General features: G+C 50.5%; 1 protein-coding gene across 1 annotated transcript; it reads left to right on the forward strand.

The window, feature by feature from the left end:
- Positions 1-2,651: 2,651 nt before the first annotated feature.
- Positions 2,652-14,414, forward strand: arhgap35b (Rho GTPase activating protein 35b). The gene is made up of 7 exons (XM_086142528.1): positions 2,652-3,497; positions 5,494-9,425; positions 9,507-9,648; positions 10,111-10,188; positions 10,279-10,410; positions 10,499-10,604; positions 11,942-14,414. Exons 2-7 carry the CDS (start codon positions 5,697-5,699, stop codon positions 12,354-12,356), a joined length of 4,602 nt encoding a protein of 1,533 aa, XP_085998654.1. The 5' UTR covers positions 2,652-3,497; positions 5,494-5,696; the 3' UTR covers positions 12,357-14,414.
- The last annotated feature ends 351 nt before the right edge of the window (positions 14,415-14,765 follow it).

A 14,765-nucleotide genomic window follows, 5' to 3' on the forward strand; every position in this document is an offset into this window, starting at 1 on the left:
TATGAATTCTGTCTTGCGCTGGCTCCTCTCCACCTCCTCCCTGCTCTCATTACAAAGCACAATGTCATCTGCAAACATCATGGTCCATGGAAAATGTCATCTGCAACATCTGTTTATGATGTTTATTACTGCATCATTTCATTATACTAGCTGTTATAGTTGACTGCATGGCACAGATGGCAAATCTTACGAGTACCCTCATGGTTACTCGATCAATAGGAGAGGACATAGAAAGGGCAATTAAATGTTTAGTGACATTTTATTGTATTGTATTGGTAACGCTCACATTTACAACAAAGACTACGCGGCAAGAAATAAGCAGTAGCTTCACTTTAGACACTTGAAATCCAAGTACTGAATACGGTAATGATGGATTAGACACCTATTTCATTTTACTCAAATACTATTAGGGGGTGCCTCGCAAGAATATTTTCATTCGATACTACTGACATTCAACAACTTTTCAGAGGACTATATTGTGCTGGTGTACTCTCTTCTCCACTCCTTTGTGTCACTGACAGCCTTATTTACAATGGTGGACGATGACTATTCATTTTTAAAGTTTCCTAGCTTGTATACTTCTACCAAAATAAAATCAGGACTATGACTAGAAAATGAGTCATTTTGGACAACTTACATTTTAGAATCTAAATATTGATAAGCTAACGTATGTGTATGAGGCATCCACTGTAATGGTAAATGTATGCTAATATTCAAGACTACCTAAAGAAAAGAAATGTATTACATAAATACTGTGGATGATGAATGCTATTACATTTCATACTTTAAAATCTTTTGCCCAAATAAATCAGGTTTATTTCAAAAAAATGACCATTTTTAAACTACTTATGTTTGAGAATGTGAATGCTGTTTAGCTAACTCAAAAGATGATAGCAGTCTGATACAAATCATATATGTAAGCTAATATATATTTCCTGAAACAAAATATATATTCAGTTAATATGGTGTATAATGATTACTATTACATTTTATACTTTCATATGTTTCATATACTTTGACCCGAATGTATCAGGTTATTACTAAAAAAAGAGAGTATTTTTAAAACAACTTATATTTAAGGATGTGAATAGTGTTTAGCTAACTCATGAAAGATAATACTAGTTGAATTTTCATAAAGGTAAATTAATATTAACCGTTATCTGATTACAAAAATTGGTAAATTGAGATGGTGGAGAATGAGGGCTATTACGCTTTACGCGATTGTCAGACTTTTACCCAAATAAATCAGGTTTTAATCACTAAAGACTGACTATATTAAAACTACTTTTTAAGGATGTGAGTAACGTTTAGCTAACTCACGGAGTCTGATAATAATCATGCAGGTAAGCATGTATTAAATTTAATCAAATTATTATATTTTTTCTTGTTGTAAATGAATGTGGTGGATAATGAGTGCTATTACGTTTTGCTTTGTATTTTGTACACCTTTTCCCAATTAAAAAAAAAGATTTGTCACAAAGTAAATAGCATTTTAAACTACTTTATTTAGGGATGTGAGTACTATTTAGCAAACTCAAGCAGTCCGATACTAATGAACGTTAGCTAATATATTTTTCCATGTTAAATGAATGTAGTGAATAATGAGTGCAAAAACGTTTTATTTGTTATCTTGTACACTTTCACCCAATTAAAAAAAAGATTTGTTACAAAATAAATAGCATTTTAAACCACTTATATTTAGGGATCTGAGTACTATTTAACTAACTCACGCAGACTGATACTAATAAACGTAAGCTAATATATTTTTCAATGTTAAATTAATGTGGTGGATAATGAATACTATTACGTTTTACTTTGTATCTCGTACATGTTTACCCGATTAGAAATGAATTTGTTGCAAAAGAAATTGCATTTTTAAACTACTTATATGTAAGGCTGTGAGTACTATTTAGCTAGCTCATGGAGTCTGATACTTATCAACGCAAGCTAATATTAAACGTTATTTACTGACTAAATGTATATATATATATATATATATATATATATATATATATATATATATATATATATATATATATATATATTACTGTTAGTGTGGTGGATAATGAATGCTATTACGTTTTACTTTATATCTTGTACACTTGTACCCTCTTAAAAAAGTTACAAAAGATATGGCATTTTTAAACTACTTATATTTGGGGATGTGAGTACTATTTAGCTAACTCACGCAGATCGATACTATTCATAAACGTATGGTAATATTATGTTTTTCTGTAATATTAATGTGTTGGATAATGTGTGCTATTACGTATTATTACGCATCTTATACACTTTTACCCAATCAAAAAAAAAAGTTACAAAAGAAATGGTCTTTTTAAAGTACTTATATTTAAGGACGTGGGTACTATTTAGCTAACTCACGGTCTGATAATACACATCCACCTAAGCTAATATTAAACGTTACCAAATCAAATATAACGAGAGGGTGGTTTAAAAGACGCATATTTTTATGTAATTTCACATCGGAATCGGGGTGTTATCTACTCGGGGGTAGGTGGTGACACGGCGAGGTAGCTCAAAAAAAAAAACCCGAGGAATCCATTACTTTCGCCGGTAAACGGCTCCCGCAGAGAGGGGCGGCGAGCCGGGTAACGCTAGCTAGCAAGCTAAGTTAGCATAGCGAACCGCTGCAGTAGTGCGCTGGCGCCGCTGGGTGAGTCCCTCTTTCCGCCGCTTGCGTCTCCGCAGCTCCCTTTTCCCGAAGAAAAGAAGAGGAGGACTGACGCCTGGGTCCGGGGAGGAGGAGGAGGAGGAGGAGGAGGAGGTCCGCCCGCCGCCATTATCGCAAAGCAGGGGCTTCGGGAGCACCACTTTCCCCTCACGCCGTCTGGGGCGCCCCCCCTTAGCCGAGCCTTCTCCCTCCCTCCATGACCGAGCCGCCTTTTCGCCTTTATTTTCGCGTCGCGGTTGTTTTGTTGTTGTTGGTTTTTTTTCCCCCCTCCCCCGGCGGACGGAGCGGCGAGGCGGTGGCCGCGGAGCTGCCCGTTGTCTGGCGTGCGCGGCCGGCCCAGCGTCATGATGCGGGCACAACAATGGACAGGATAATTGCTGGAAAGGCAACGTGGTGAACCGACGAGCGGATCGGACCCCTTCCCTCTCTCGATATCCCCTTCCCTGCACGCTGGATAATCATCTAAGGACAAAAGGGGTTTAAAAACCCTCTTATTCCGTTTCCCGTGGATATTTACCCACCTACCCCCTCCCTCCTTCCCTGCAACGAGAGTGATGCTAGGCGAGGGATCGCCAGGCATGGGAGCCGCATATGTGACTCAACCCCCCCCATCCCGCACGCTGTAGCCCCGCAAATTCTTCACACACACACACACATACACACACTTTCGATGTGTGATTTCCCTCCCGGTGCGTGTGTGCGCGTCCTGCGGCTTTATGCTTGTGCACATCATTGGCGAGGGCTGCGGCAAGAAGCGCTGCTGGCCTGACAGATGCAAGAGGAGCAAAGGGGGGAAAACGCGATGGTATGTAAGCCTCCACACCCCCACCACACACACACCAACACCACCCTGCGCACACACACACACACACACACACACACACACCTCCACCCGCCCGCTCATGTGTGCCTCCGCAGGGCTACACCCTACACAGCTGCGTAAATACATTTCCACCGAGAAGGTTGCAGGAGACGGTAGGCTACCCTCGATTCAGAGGAGGTGGGGTGGATTTATTTATTTCCTTTGGCTCTGCAATCTCATTATGTAGACAGCAGGCCTGGCGTGGTCACCCCCCTCCTCACCCTCCACCTCCCTCCCTCTCTCTCTCTCTCTCTCTCTTTCCCTCTCTCTCTCTCTCTCTCTCTCAGTGACTGTGCACCCTTAAAGCCCATGTTGACTGGTAATCCCGTGCAAACACACACACACACACACACACACATAGACGAATGCAATTTCTTTTTCCACCCAAAGTAAGTCGATTAGGCGGGTGCGTTTTTCTCGGAGGTTGCACGCCGGTCATCTTGTTGCATGCTGCAGACGAGCCGGTCTGGGGTTGTGGGTGGGTGGAGGGTTACATGGGGCCTAGCTCGACTCTGCTGAGCTCTTGTGGTCAATGCATGTCACCCAACCCACTCCTCGGCCGTGTTGTGTCTCCGGTGCTTTTCGGACGCAGGTGTGGAGGGTCTTGCATGAACAAGCTGAGCGTTCTATCTGTTTATTATTATTATTTTGGAGTGATTCCTGCGGGACCGCCCGTTAATAATGACCTCGTCCTAGTACAGCCCAGCCGCCCTCTCGGGAATTGTTGACACACAGCCGGTGTTTTTGTTTTGGCCCCGGCTGGAAATGGAGACTGATGTGTCCGTTCACGCCAGCTGACGCTGTCCTCCCAGGAGCACCACTCCCAGCTGGAAAATGAGCTGTAAATTTCACGTTACTATTCAGTTCTCGGGTCTCTCCGATTCCTTCGTTAAGTAGACAAGCCTTAAAACGCATCTGAAACGTGATCATTTCTATTTGTCAACGATGTTACTGTTTCTGCCTAATGACCAAGTTGTTAAATAGTCTTCCGATGAACCCAGGAGAGCGTGGACCTTAAATCTGCTTAACAGTCGGCGTTGCTTGCGCGACTAAAAAACAGGGGCTCCGGGGATCGATTACATCCGTTACCGATAAATAGAGGTGTTCAATTAGTGACAAACACGTCAGAAAACAAAGGAAAGCTGTCCATGTGTGATCCACGACTCCACGCTCGTCATTCACCTCGGACACGCTCCGATTCGTCAGCGACCCCAAAATCAATCACCCGGTCGTTTGAAAGTTAACAAGCGATCAAGAAAAAGCCTCGCAGACGGACACGGGGGGGGGGGGGACGGCGCGTTTTCTGACGGGAGGCGACGTCTCCTCGTTCGAAGCATTAAGGACGCCGGCAGACAACAACACGTCGCGGTGAGAACAAGTAGAGCCGCCACGGAGGCCGAAACCAAAACCACCTGCCTCGTTCACCCTCGACCCGCTAGTCGCACCATTTCAGCGCTGGTTCTTTGACGATGTCGGGCTATAAAATACGAGCTGGGCGTTTGTGATTGACAGGTACAAGGAGTGGATTCACTTAGCCTCGTCTCTTGTCTTTTTTTTTTTTCCCAGTCGGCCATCGGCTTGACAAAAGGGAGGAACAGAATATATGAATGACCTTTCTGTGTCGTCAATGATGGATGTCACCGGGTGACCTCTTGTACGCCAAGTGCATTACCGCAAAACGGATATGGATGGTTTTCAATATGAGGCCACCCGACAGCTGAGAACAGAAAAAAGCCTGCGCGAGAGTTAGCGTTCCCTCTTCCGAAAGAGACAAAATGAAGCAGTACTTCTCGAAAACCACTCAGCCGAAGTGGCCTGTTTGGGCGATGATTCTCAATCATCTCATCGATCTCGGGTTCAGTTTCTTTTCCCGTCAGTTAAAATCGCGAACGTGTCGGTTAATATGTCTGATTTGCGTTTTCTTTTTGTTCTCTCACAGGCTCTGACTCCCGAAGGAACGAATGAATGAGCGAAGCAGCGGCGATTGTTTTTGGTAAAAAAAAAAAAACCAAACAAACAAACAAACAGACGACGAAAGTCGACGCCCGGCGGAAGGAGCTGAAATTCGGCGACTTTATGGACAAACACCCGTGTCAACCTTTATAGAGTGCCTGTTTGTGGCAGGATGAGCGTCGGTAGAGTATGATGGCGAAGAAGCAAGATGCCCGATCGCCCATTTACAACCTCATCGTGGTCGGCTTGTCCGGAACGGAGAAGGAAAAAGGTCAGTGCGGGGTGGGGAAGTCCTGCCTGTGCAACAGGTTCGTACGGCCCAGCGCCGACGACTTCTACCTGGACCACACGTCGGTTCTGAGCACCAGTGACTTCGGGGGTCGGGTGGTCAACAATGATCACTTTCTGTTCTGGGGGGAGGTTTCCCGGGTTCTGGAGGAAGGGCCCGAGTGCAGGATGCACGTGGTGGAGCAAACGGAGTTCATCGACGACCAGACGTTCCAGCCGCACCGCAGCACCGCCATGCAGCCCTACATCAAACGGGCGGCGGCGACCAAGCTGGCGTCGGCCGAGAAGCTCATGTACTTCTGCACGGACCAGCTGGGCCTGGAGCAGGACTTTGAGCAGAAACAGATGCCCGAGGGGAAGCTGCAGGTGGACGGCTTCCTGCTGTGCGTCGACGTGAGCCGCGGCATGAACCGTAACTTCGACGACCAGCTGAAGTTCGTCACGAACCTGTACGGTCAGCTCAGCAAGACGAAGAAGCCCGTCGTGCTGGTCCTCACCAAGTGCGACGAAGGAGTGGAGCGCTATATCAAAGACGCACACACCTTCGCCATCACCAAGAAGAGCCTGCCGGTGGTGGAGACGTCGGCGCGGTCCAACATAAACGTCGACCTGGCCTTCCTCACGCTGGCTCAGCTCATCGATAAAAGCCGGGGCAAACCGAAGATCATTCCCTATTTCGAAGCCCTGAAGCTCCAGAGTCAGCAGATCGCTTCCGCCAAGGACCGCTACGAGTGGCTCATCAACCGGATAGTAAAGAATCACAACGAGACCTGGCTGAACACCAGCCGGCGCATGAACACCTCCCCGGAGTACAAGGAATACGTCTTCTTGGAGGGAACGGCCAAATGCAAGAAGCTTTTCCAGCAGCACGTCTACCGTCTGAAGCAGGAGCACATTGAGAGGCGTCGAAAAATATACCTTAGCACTCTTCCCTTAGCACTTAGCTCTCTGGTGCCCGACCTGGACGAAATCGACCAGCTGAGCTGGTCCGGGGTCCAGAAGGTCCTGGAGTCCAAGCAGCACTTCGCGCACTGGTTCGTGGTCCTGGAGGACTCGCCGTGGGAGGACACGTCTCACATCGACAACATGGAGGACGAGCGAATCCCGTCGGACCTGCTGGAGACCGCCGAGGCGGAGGACATATTCAACGCCCACCTGGAGCATCTGCGCAACGAGTGCAGACGCGCGGAGATGAGGCTGGAGTTCAAGCAGAAGCTGGCCTCCTCTCCGTTCGTCACGCCCGGTCGACCCTGGGAAGAGGCGCGCAGCTTCATCATGAACGAAGAGTTCTACCAGTGGCTCGAGGAGCCGGAGTACTTGGACCTGTACAACCGCCACCAGAAGGAGATCATCGACCGCGCTAAGGAAGACTTCCAGGAGCTCCTGCTGGAGTACTCCGAGCTTTTCTACGAGCTGGAGGTGGACGCCAAGCCGAGCAAGGAGAAAATGGGCGCGATCCAGGAGGTGCTCGGCGAGGAGCAGAGGTTCAAGGCCCTGCAGAAGCTCCCCGCCGAGAGAGACGCCCTGGTTTTGAAGCACATCCACTTCGTGTACCACCCCACCAAGGAGACGTGCCCCAGCAGCCCCCACTGCGGGGACTCCAAGATCGAGCAGCTGCTGGCGTCGCGCTTCCCGACGTGCTACCCCTTCTTCGACGCGAAGGCGCACTTCGGGGACACCAAGGCCGACCGCATCAACCTGGTCATACTGGGGAAGGACGGCCTGGCCAGGGAGTTCGCCAACGAGATCAGGACCCTCTGCACCAACGACGACTGGTACGTGTTGGACGGGAAGATGTACGAGCTGACGCTGCGGCCCATCGAAGGAAACGTACGTCTTCCCGTCAACTCCTTCCACACGCCCACGTTCACCCCTCACGGATGCCTGTGTCTGTACAACTCCAAGGAGTCTCTGTCCTACGTGGTGGAGAGCCTGGAGAGACTGAGGGAGTCGACGCTGGGCCGGAGGGACAGCCAGCTGTCTCAGCTGCCGACCTCGCTGCTCTTAGTCACCAAGAGAGGCGTAGGCTCCTACGTGGACATCGGCGGGGAAACTGCCTTAAACCTGATAACGCAGGGTCAGCAGGTGGCCAGGAGGCTGCAGTGTAGCTTCTTGGACCCGGCCTCCCCCGGCGTGGGCTACGGCCACAACGTCAACGAGACTCAGATCAACCAGGTGCTGCGGGGCCTCCTGGACATCCGGAGGAGCTCGTCTTTCGGCGGCGGCGGCGGCGGCTCCCCGCCCCTGCCGCCCGAGCCCCCGGGTCTCAGGGACTCCCCCCATCAGCCGGTCGCCGAGGCGGACCTCCGCATCGTCATGTGCCTGATGTGCGGCGACTCCTACGACATGGAGCAGCTGCTGGCTCCTTTCCTGCTGCACCAGCACTGCAGGCCCATGTCCAACAGCGGCACCTCCGTGCTGCTGGAGCAGACGGTGGCCGGCCACAAGCTGGCCGTGGAGCTGTCCCTGCTGTCGTACCACGCCTCCTTCACCTTGCGGAAGAGCAGGCTGGTGCACGGCTACATCGCCGTGTACTCGGTCTCCCGGAAGGCGTCCCTGGAGACCCTGTGCGCCTTCCTGTGCGAGGTTCAGGACATCATCCCCGTGCAGCTGCTGGCGGTGGGGGACAGCCAGGCCGAGCTGACGGACAGCGACTACGCCCGCGAGCAGCAGATCCAGGGCGAGGAGCTGGCCCACGAGATCGAGGGCCGCTTCAACAGCGTGGTGTGCGGCTCCGGCGGCGTGGTCGGCGGGCTGCACAGGATAGAAATGTTCCACCCCTTCCTGATGGAGGTGGTGGAGAAACGCAACATCGTGGAGGCCACGCACATGTACGACAACGTGGCCGAGGCGTGCACCAACGAAAACGTGTACTCGCCGCGCTGCGGCTCCCCGAGCCCCGTCACCATGTTCCTGGACTCGGAGGACGACGTGGAGCCGTCGCCGCCGTACTACGACGGCACGCTCGCCTCTCACGGCGGCGGCTTCAACCTGCCCGACCTGGACTCCGGCGACATCTCCGTCATCTCCGACATCAGAGACTTCGAGAACAAACTCAACAACAAGGTGCCCCACCAGGTGCGGGTCAAACCCGGGGTCACGTTCGACTTCCGGAAGATGAGCCGGAACCCGTACGTCGACACGCTCGGTCACCGTCGCTCCCTGCCTTCCGCCGTCACCTGGGTCCCCGGCGGCGACGCGGGCTACGATCCCTCCGACTACGCCGAGCCCATCGACGCCGTGTCCAAACCCCGTCCGAGCAACGAGGAGATCATCTACTCGGTGCCGCACGACAGCACGCAGGGCAAAATCATCACCATCCGCAACTCCAACCGGATGCACTCCAACGGGAACGGCTCGGACAGCGAGGCCGACAGCAGCTCCCTGGAGCGCAGGAGGAAGTTCTCGGCGGCGGGGGTGAAGCCCCGCCTCTACCGCGACCGCTCCAAGCGGCTCGGCAAGTTCAGCAGCTTCCGCACCAGCTTCATAGGCAGCGACGACGAGATGGGAGCCCTGCCCAAGTCCAAGGAGGACGACTTCGGCACCCTGAAAGGGGAGAGTCTGGCCAACGAAGAGAGCGAGGATCCGAAGAAGAGGAACATCCTGAAGAGCCTGCGGCGAACCGCCAAGGTGCGTATCGGCAGCGGCCGCCGAGTTCGGCGGCGGAACCGGCGGGCAGAACCTCAGCGCCGTCTCTCTCTTCTCTCCTAGAAAACGAGACCGAAGCCTCGTCCGACGATCCCCAAGCCCCTCGAGAGCAACTATTTCGGGGTCCCCTTAGTGAGCGTGGTGTCCCCGGACAGGCCCATCCCGCTCTTCATCGAGAAATGCGTCCGCTTCATCGAGACCACGGGTGAGAAGATCACCCTCCCTGGAAGCAGAGCATTGTTTTTGTTGTTTTTTTTTTTTATTTTGCAGCTTGATAATCGGTTAAAAGCAGGTTGCGACGCTGATGACCGCTAACGTGCTGCTCGCGAGCTAACGTCGGCGCGACCCGACCGCGACTTTTACAGACGCCAGCCGCATTTTCATCTCCGGCTAAAAGCTAACATCTGTCTCCTGCCGCCCGCCGCATCTGGCGGTTATTAAAACGCCACCCGGCGTTGAAAAAAACGGCTGTGAAATCACAATAAAAAGCCGCGGGAATAAACGCGATCGCAGAAATCAAGCGGACATTTCGTCTGGACGTCGTCAACCTGAGTATCAATAACACAATCACCAGCTCCTAAATAGAAGTATCGATACCGGCTCCGGAAACGGCTCCTCTCTCCCTCCCGCGTTTACATTTATCGTTTTCATTTCCCTTCCTTCTCAGGTCTGAACACGGAGGGTTTGTACCGCGTGAGCGGGAACAAGTCCGAGATGGAGAGCATGCAGCGGCAGTTCGAGCAGGGTGAGTCCGACGGCGGCGGCGGCGGCGGCGGCGGCGAATTGCCCGGCGAAGGAAAAGCAACCGATTGCCCTGTCGCTCTCATTCCCGCAGACCACGGACTGGACCTGGTGGAAAAAGACTTCTCCATCAACACGGTGGCCGGAGCGCTGAAGAGCTTCTTCTCGGAGCTGCCCGACCCCCTGGTGCCTTGCGCTCTGCAGGTGGACCTACTGGACGCTTTCAGTAAGCAAAGACGGCGAGGAGCGGGTCGGGCCGAGCCGCCGCCGCCGCCGAACCGCCGTTTCACCCGCGCTCCTTTTCCCGTCTGCAGAAATCAACGACAGGGAGCAGAGGCTCTACACCATGAAGGACGTCCTGAGGAAGTTCCCCAGGGAGAATTATGACAACTTCAAATACGTCGTGAGCCACCTCCACAAGTAAGTCCCCTCCCGCCGTGTTCGCGCCGCTCAGGAGCCGTTCATAACTAACTAGTCCAGGGGTCGGTAACCCGCGCCTCCTCTTTCATCTTTACACTGCGGCTCCGATTGGCTTGGGAAAATAAATTATAAATGTTTAATTGAAGTGTATGTCATTTGTGTTAATTCCTTTTTTTAACTTTTAGTTGTAAGTTGGGAGATTATTGTGATCTTGAAATATTAAATACAATTATATTTATTATTTTTCGCCGCTCTAAATAAACGTCACGCTCGCGGAAGCCGGTAAAGTGCCGATTTGCAGATGCTGTGCGCAGAAGTTCAGGAGCAGAAGTCCCATAAACCAGGTAAAACAAATATTTATGAAGATATTTTGCAAATAATTATTTTTTATTGTTAACAGACAGTGATTTTTTTCCTGATTTATTTTTAAAATTCAGTTCAAGGCTCCGCTACACGCTCTGAAAGCCCAAAGCTCAAAATGGGTTCATTACATAAATAAAATTTAATTTTCTCCGTAATACTTTGTGAATTTCAGAAGCAACACACGACGCACTTGTTTATACAAAGTATAAAGGTAATAAAAAGCAATATATACAGTGGTGCCTTTATTTTAGACGTCTAAAAGTAATTGCGGCTCCAAGTGTTTTCTTTTCCGGGGAAACCGGATCCAAATGACTCTTTGGGTGTTACGGGTTGCCGACCCCTGGTCTAGTGACATGACTTCCTTGTATTTTAAATCTCAGAATCATTTTTTAAAGGCCACACAACAGCGTTGGTGGAATTTGTTTTCGGTGCAGCGCATGATGCTCACGTCTCTCCTGTGTCAGTTCCATCGCCAACAATACAGACAGAAAATCATGATTAGCAGACAGGATGCATCAAAACAGTGATTGATGCAGAGTCTGTACGGCTATCGGGGAAAAAACTGTTTTTAAATCTGACAGATTTGGTCGTGAGAGACCTGTAGCGCCTCCCCAGAGGGACGTGCAACGTCACCGACCTTACACACACACACACACACACACACACACACACTTTCAGTTTGCAAACGTGTGCTAACACAGAATATAATATATAGTAGAGCCTCACTCCAAATGGGCGGAATCACAACTGACTAGATCAGAGTTCACATTATGTGTGTGTATGTGTGTGTGTGTGTGTGTGTGTGTGTGTGTGTGTGTGTTAAACTCACATGTGGACGTTTCCCACAGGGTCGGCCTGCATTATTGCCTCCCGTGACGTGCTCAAAACAAGGGCGGGGTTCGACAAGCTGTCGTGAACGCAGCCCTCGTCCATCCAGTGTAACGTGTGTGTGTGTGTGTGTGTGTTTTTCCCAGGGTGAGCCAGCTGAGCAGAGTTAACCTGATGACCAGCGAGAACCTGTCCATCTGCTTCTGGCCGACCCTGATGAGACCGGACTTCTCCACCATGGACGCCCTGACCGCCACGCGCACCTACCAGACAATCATCGAGACCTTCATCCACCAGTGTGCTTTCTTCTTCTACAACCAGCCCCTCATCGATTCCCCCACCGGCCTGTGCGGCCTCCCGGCTTCTCCCACCACCACCCTGGGCGGGAGCTCCGCCTACTCCTGCTACCGCTCCTCGCCGCCCCACAGCGCCGCGCACTTCAGCCCGCTGCAGCAGTCCCCGCCCACCACCCCGCAGTCGCCCCTGCAGTCCCTGCTCCCGCCCCTCCACCAGCACCCCCACCCGCACCACCACTCCCCCGCCGAGCAGGAGACACTGTGAGAGAAACCACGTGTGCCCCGTGACCACGACCGGACCTTTATCACACACACACACACACACACACACACACACACTCGCGCACGCCTTTTCTGACCGACACGACCGAGAGGGGAGATGGAAGCGAGCGCGTGCAGAAACTTCATCGGGGGGGCTAACGTTAGCGGCGGCTCCTCCGAGGGGTCGCGACCCCCCGGAGAGGGGAAGCCGGACGACGTTTTTAGCCGTCGTGTTTTTATCTGTGTGATTTTTCTTTTGTTTGTTTGTTTTCTTCATGGAAAAGTACTGCCACTGGATTCGTAGGCCGAAACCCGGGGCGTCAGCTCGGCGCTAGCGGAGGTTCCTCGGCGTCCGCCTGGGGGTCGGTTCTCGTTAGCTCTACTTGAGGGGACGGGGAAGCGTTGGGTTTTGGGGGGGGGGGGGTCACATCCAGGGATGCACTTTAACGATCACTGTTTTCCCCCGAAAAAGGGGTTTTTCTTTTGAGATTGTTTTTTTTTTTTTGTTTTTAATTCTCTCGGCTCAGCCATACCCGCCGCCTCCGCCGAGCCGCATCCAACTTTGTTTACATTTTTTTTTTTTTTTTTTTTTTTTTTCGGCGTTGTACTCACAACCTTCTCTGAAGCACTTTTTCGACAGTGTAGCGTTCGAATTTGAAGAAATGCGGCGCCGGCGAGTTGCCCTCCAGCTCGGCGGCCTCTCGTCAAACGGAAAGGTTCGGAAAAGGCGTCGCCTCGGCCGTCTCGACCCCGGAGGTCTCTCCTCTCTCCGGTCGTCCGTCGATCAGACCGGACTTTCCCTTTGTTTTTTTTTTGAATTAGCCAACTATGACACAAGTGAAGACTTTGCCTCTCGAGTGAAGAAGAAGAAAAAAATTCTCTTTTTTTTTTTAATTTTGTTTTTTTTTTTGTTTTGAATGTGTAGCCTAGTCGCGCCGCCACAGAGGACAAAAAAAAAAAAGGCATCGCTTCGAAGCCTCGTCGGTCGCCCCGGCTGTCCCATCGAAACCAAGCTCTTCTGTGTGCGTGCACGCGCATGTGTGTGTGTGTGTGAGCGTGCGAGTGTGTGTGTGTTTGTCTAAAACGTAAGGACCTCTGACCGCGAAGGCTCGGCGTTTCCAGGAATCTGTTTTTTTGAGGGCGGGGCGCGTTCAGGAAACGCCACACCGGCTCTCGCGAAGCAGTTCTCATGCTGGCATATCGACCTCCCGCCGCCCTCTCTTTCTCGTTTTTTCTCTCTCTCGCTTTTTTCCCGCTCGTGAGCGGCGGCACCGTCACGCTAACCCTCCCCTCGAACCCGCGGGGAGGAAACGCCGTCTCCCGGGGCGACGGGGAGGACGGCCTCGGCGCTCGGGAATCGTCGCTCGCCGGTACTTTTAAGGAATCGCGACGCTGTCGGAAGTCAGTCGTCTCGTTTTTTTAATTTTTACCCCCCCCCCTCTCCGCCGCGTTTGTTAGGCTAACCCGAATGTTTCCGTCAAGAAGCGGCAACTGTCCCCCCCCCGCCCCCCCTTCCCCCGCCACCCCTCAATAACACGGTTCATGGAAATATATAATCCTACTGCATCACTCGACTTATGACACGACCTCCGACGAGCAAAAAGTGAGTGCGTACTACTCTATAATGGTTGTTTATTTGTATGTCGGGAAACACCTTCCCTTTAGTCAGTGGTAGAAAACATTTCTAGTGTGTATTTCAATGATTGAGGAAAAAAGAAAATTAAAAAAAAAAAATCCATTTTTACAATTTTTGTGAATGGTTCGAGGCCACTTAGTGCATGATTACAAAAAAACACCCCCACACCCAAAGGAGGGGGACGGACGCCACCCACCCGCCCCTCCTCCTGTTTTAAAGATTGAAAAAAAAATAAATGAATAAATAAAAACAAAAATGTGAAATTAGAACAAAACGAATACTAAAAGACAAATAGCTGAAACGTGAACGTCTATGTACTGTGCACCCAGAGAAAACCATGGAATTTGTCTGGCAGAGAATAGTGTTTGAAGATGAAGGCCTTATGTGAACTGTATAATAGTTAATAAATTAAATCTTGTAAAATTGTCCTCAGCCTTCTTGTGGTGTGTGTGTGTGTGTGTGTGTTTGCATGCTGAACGTGCGGCAATTGCTGAAAAGTAGAGTTACTTTGTCAAGAAGCAACATCTCCATCAGGATTTCATCCCGGATTTTAAATCTATTTCATTGAGACTTTAAATAACAATATAAATAAAATAAAAACAACAAGGATAAGAACAGGAACGGAATTGTTGTCGTTTTGGTTGTCTATTCTCACCCTCGCTGTTTTTTTCATTCTGTTGTCTATTTCTATCCTTGTTTTTTTCATTTTACTGTCTATTTTTTTGTGGATGTCTTTTGCCATCCTTTAAACCGTCTCTTTTATTTATACTCATATTT

This window comes from Fistularia commersonii, chromosome 35 (assembly GCF_037954325.1).
Source record: "Fistularia commersonii isolate RoL2024-O1a breed Wild chromosome 35, RoL_Fcom_v1.0, whole genome shotgun sequence".
Lineage (NCBI taxonomy): Eukaryota > Metazoa > Chordata > Actinopteri > Syngnathiformes > Fistulariidae > Fistularia > Fistularia commersonii.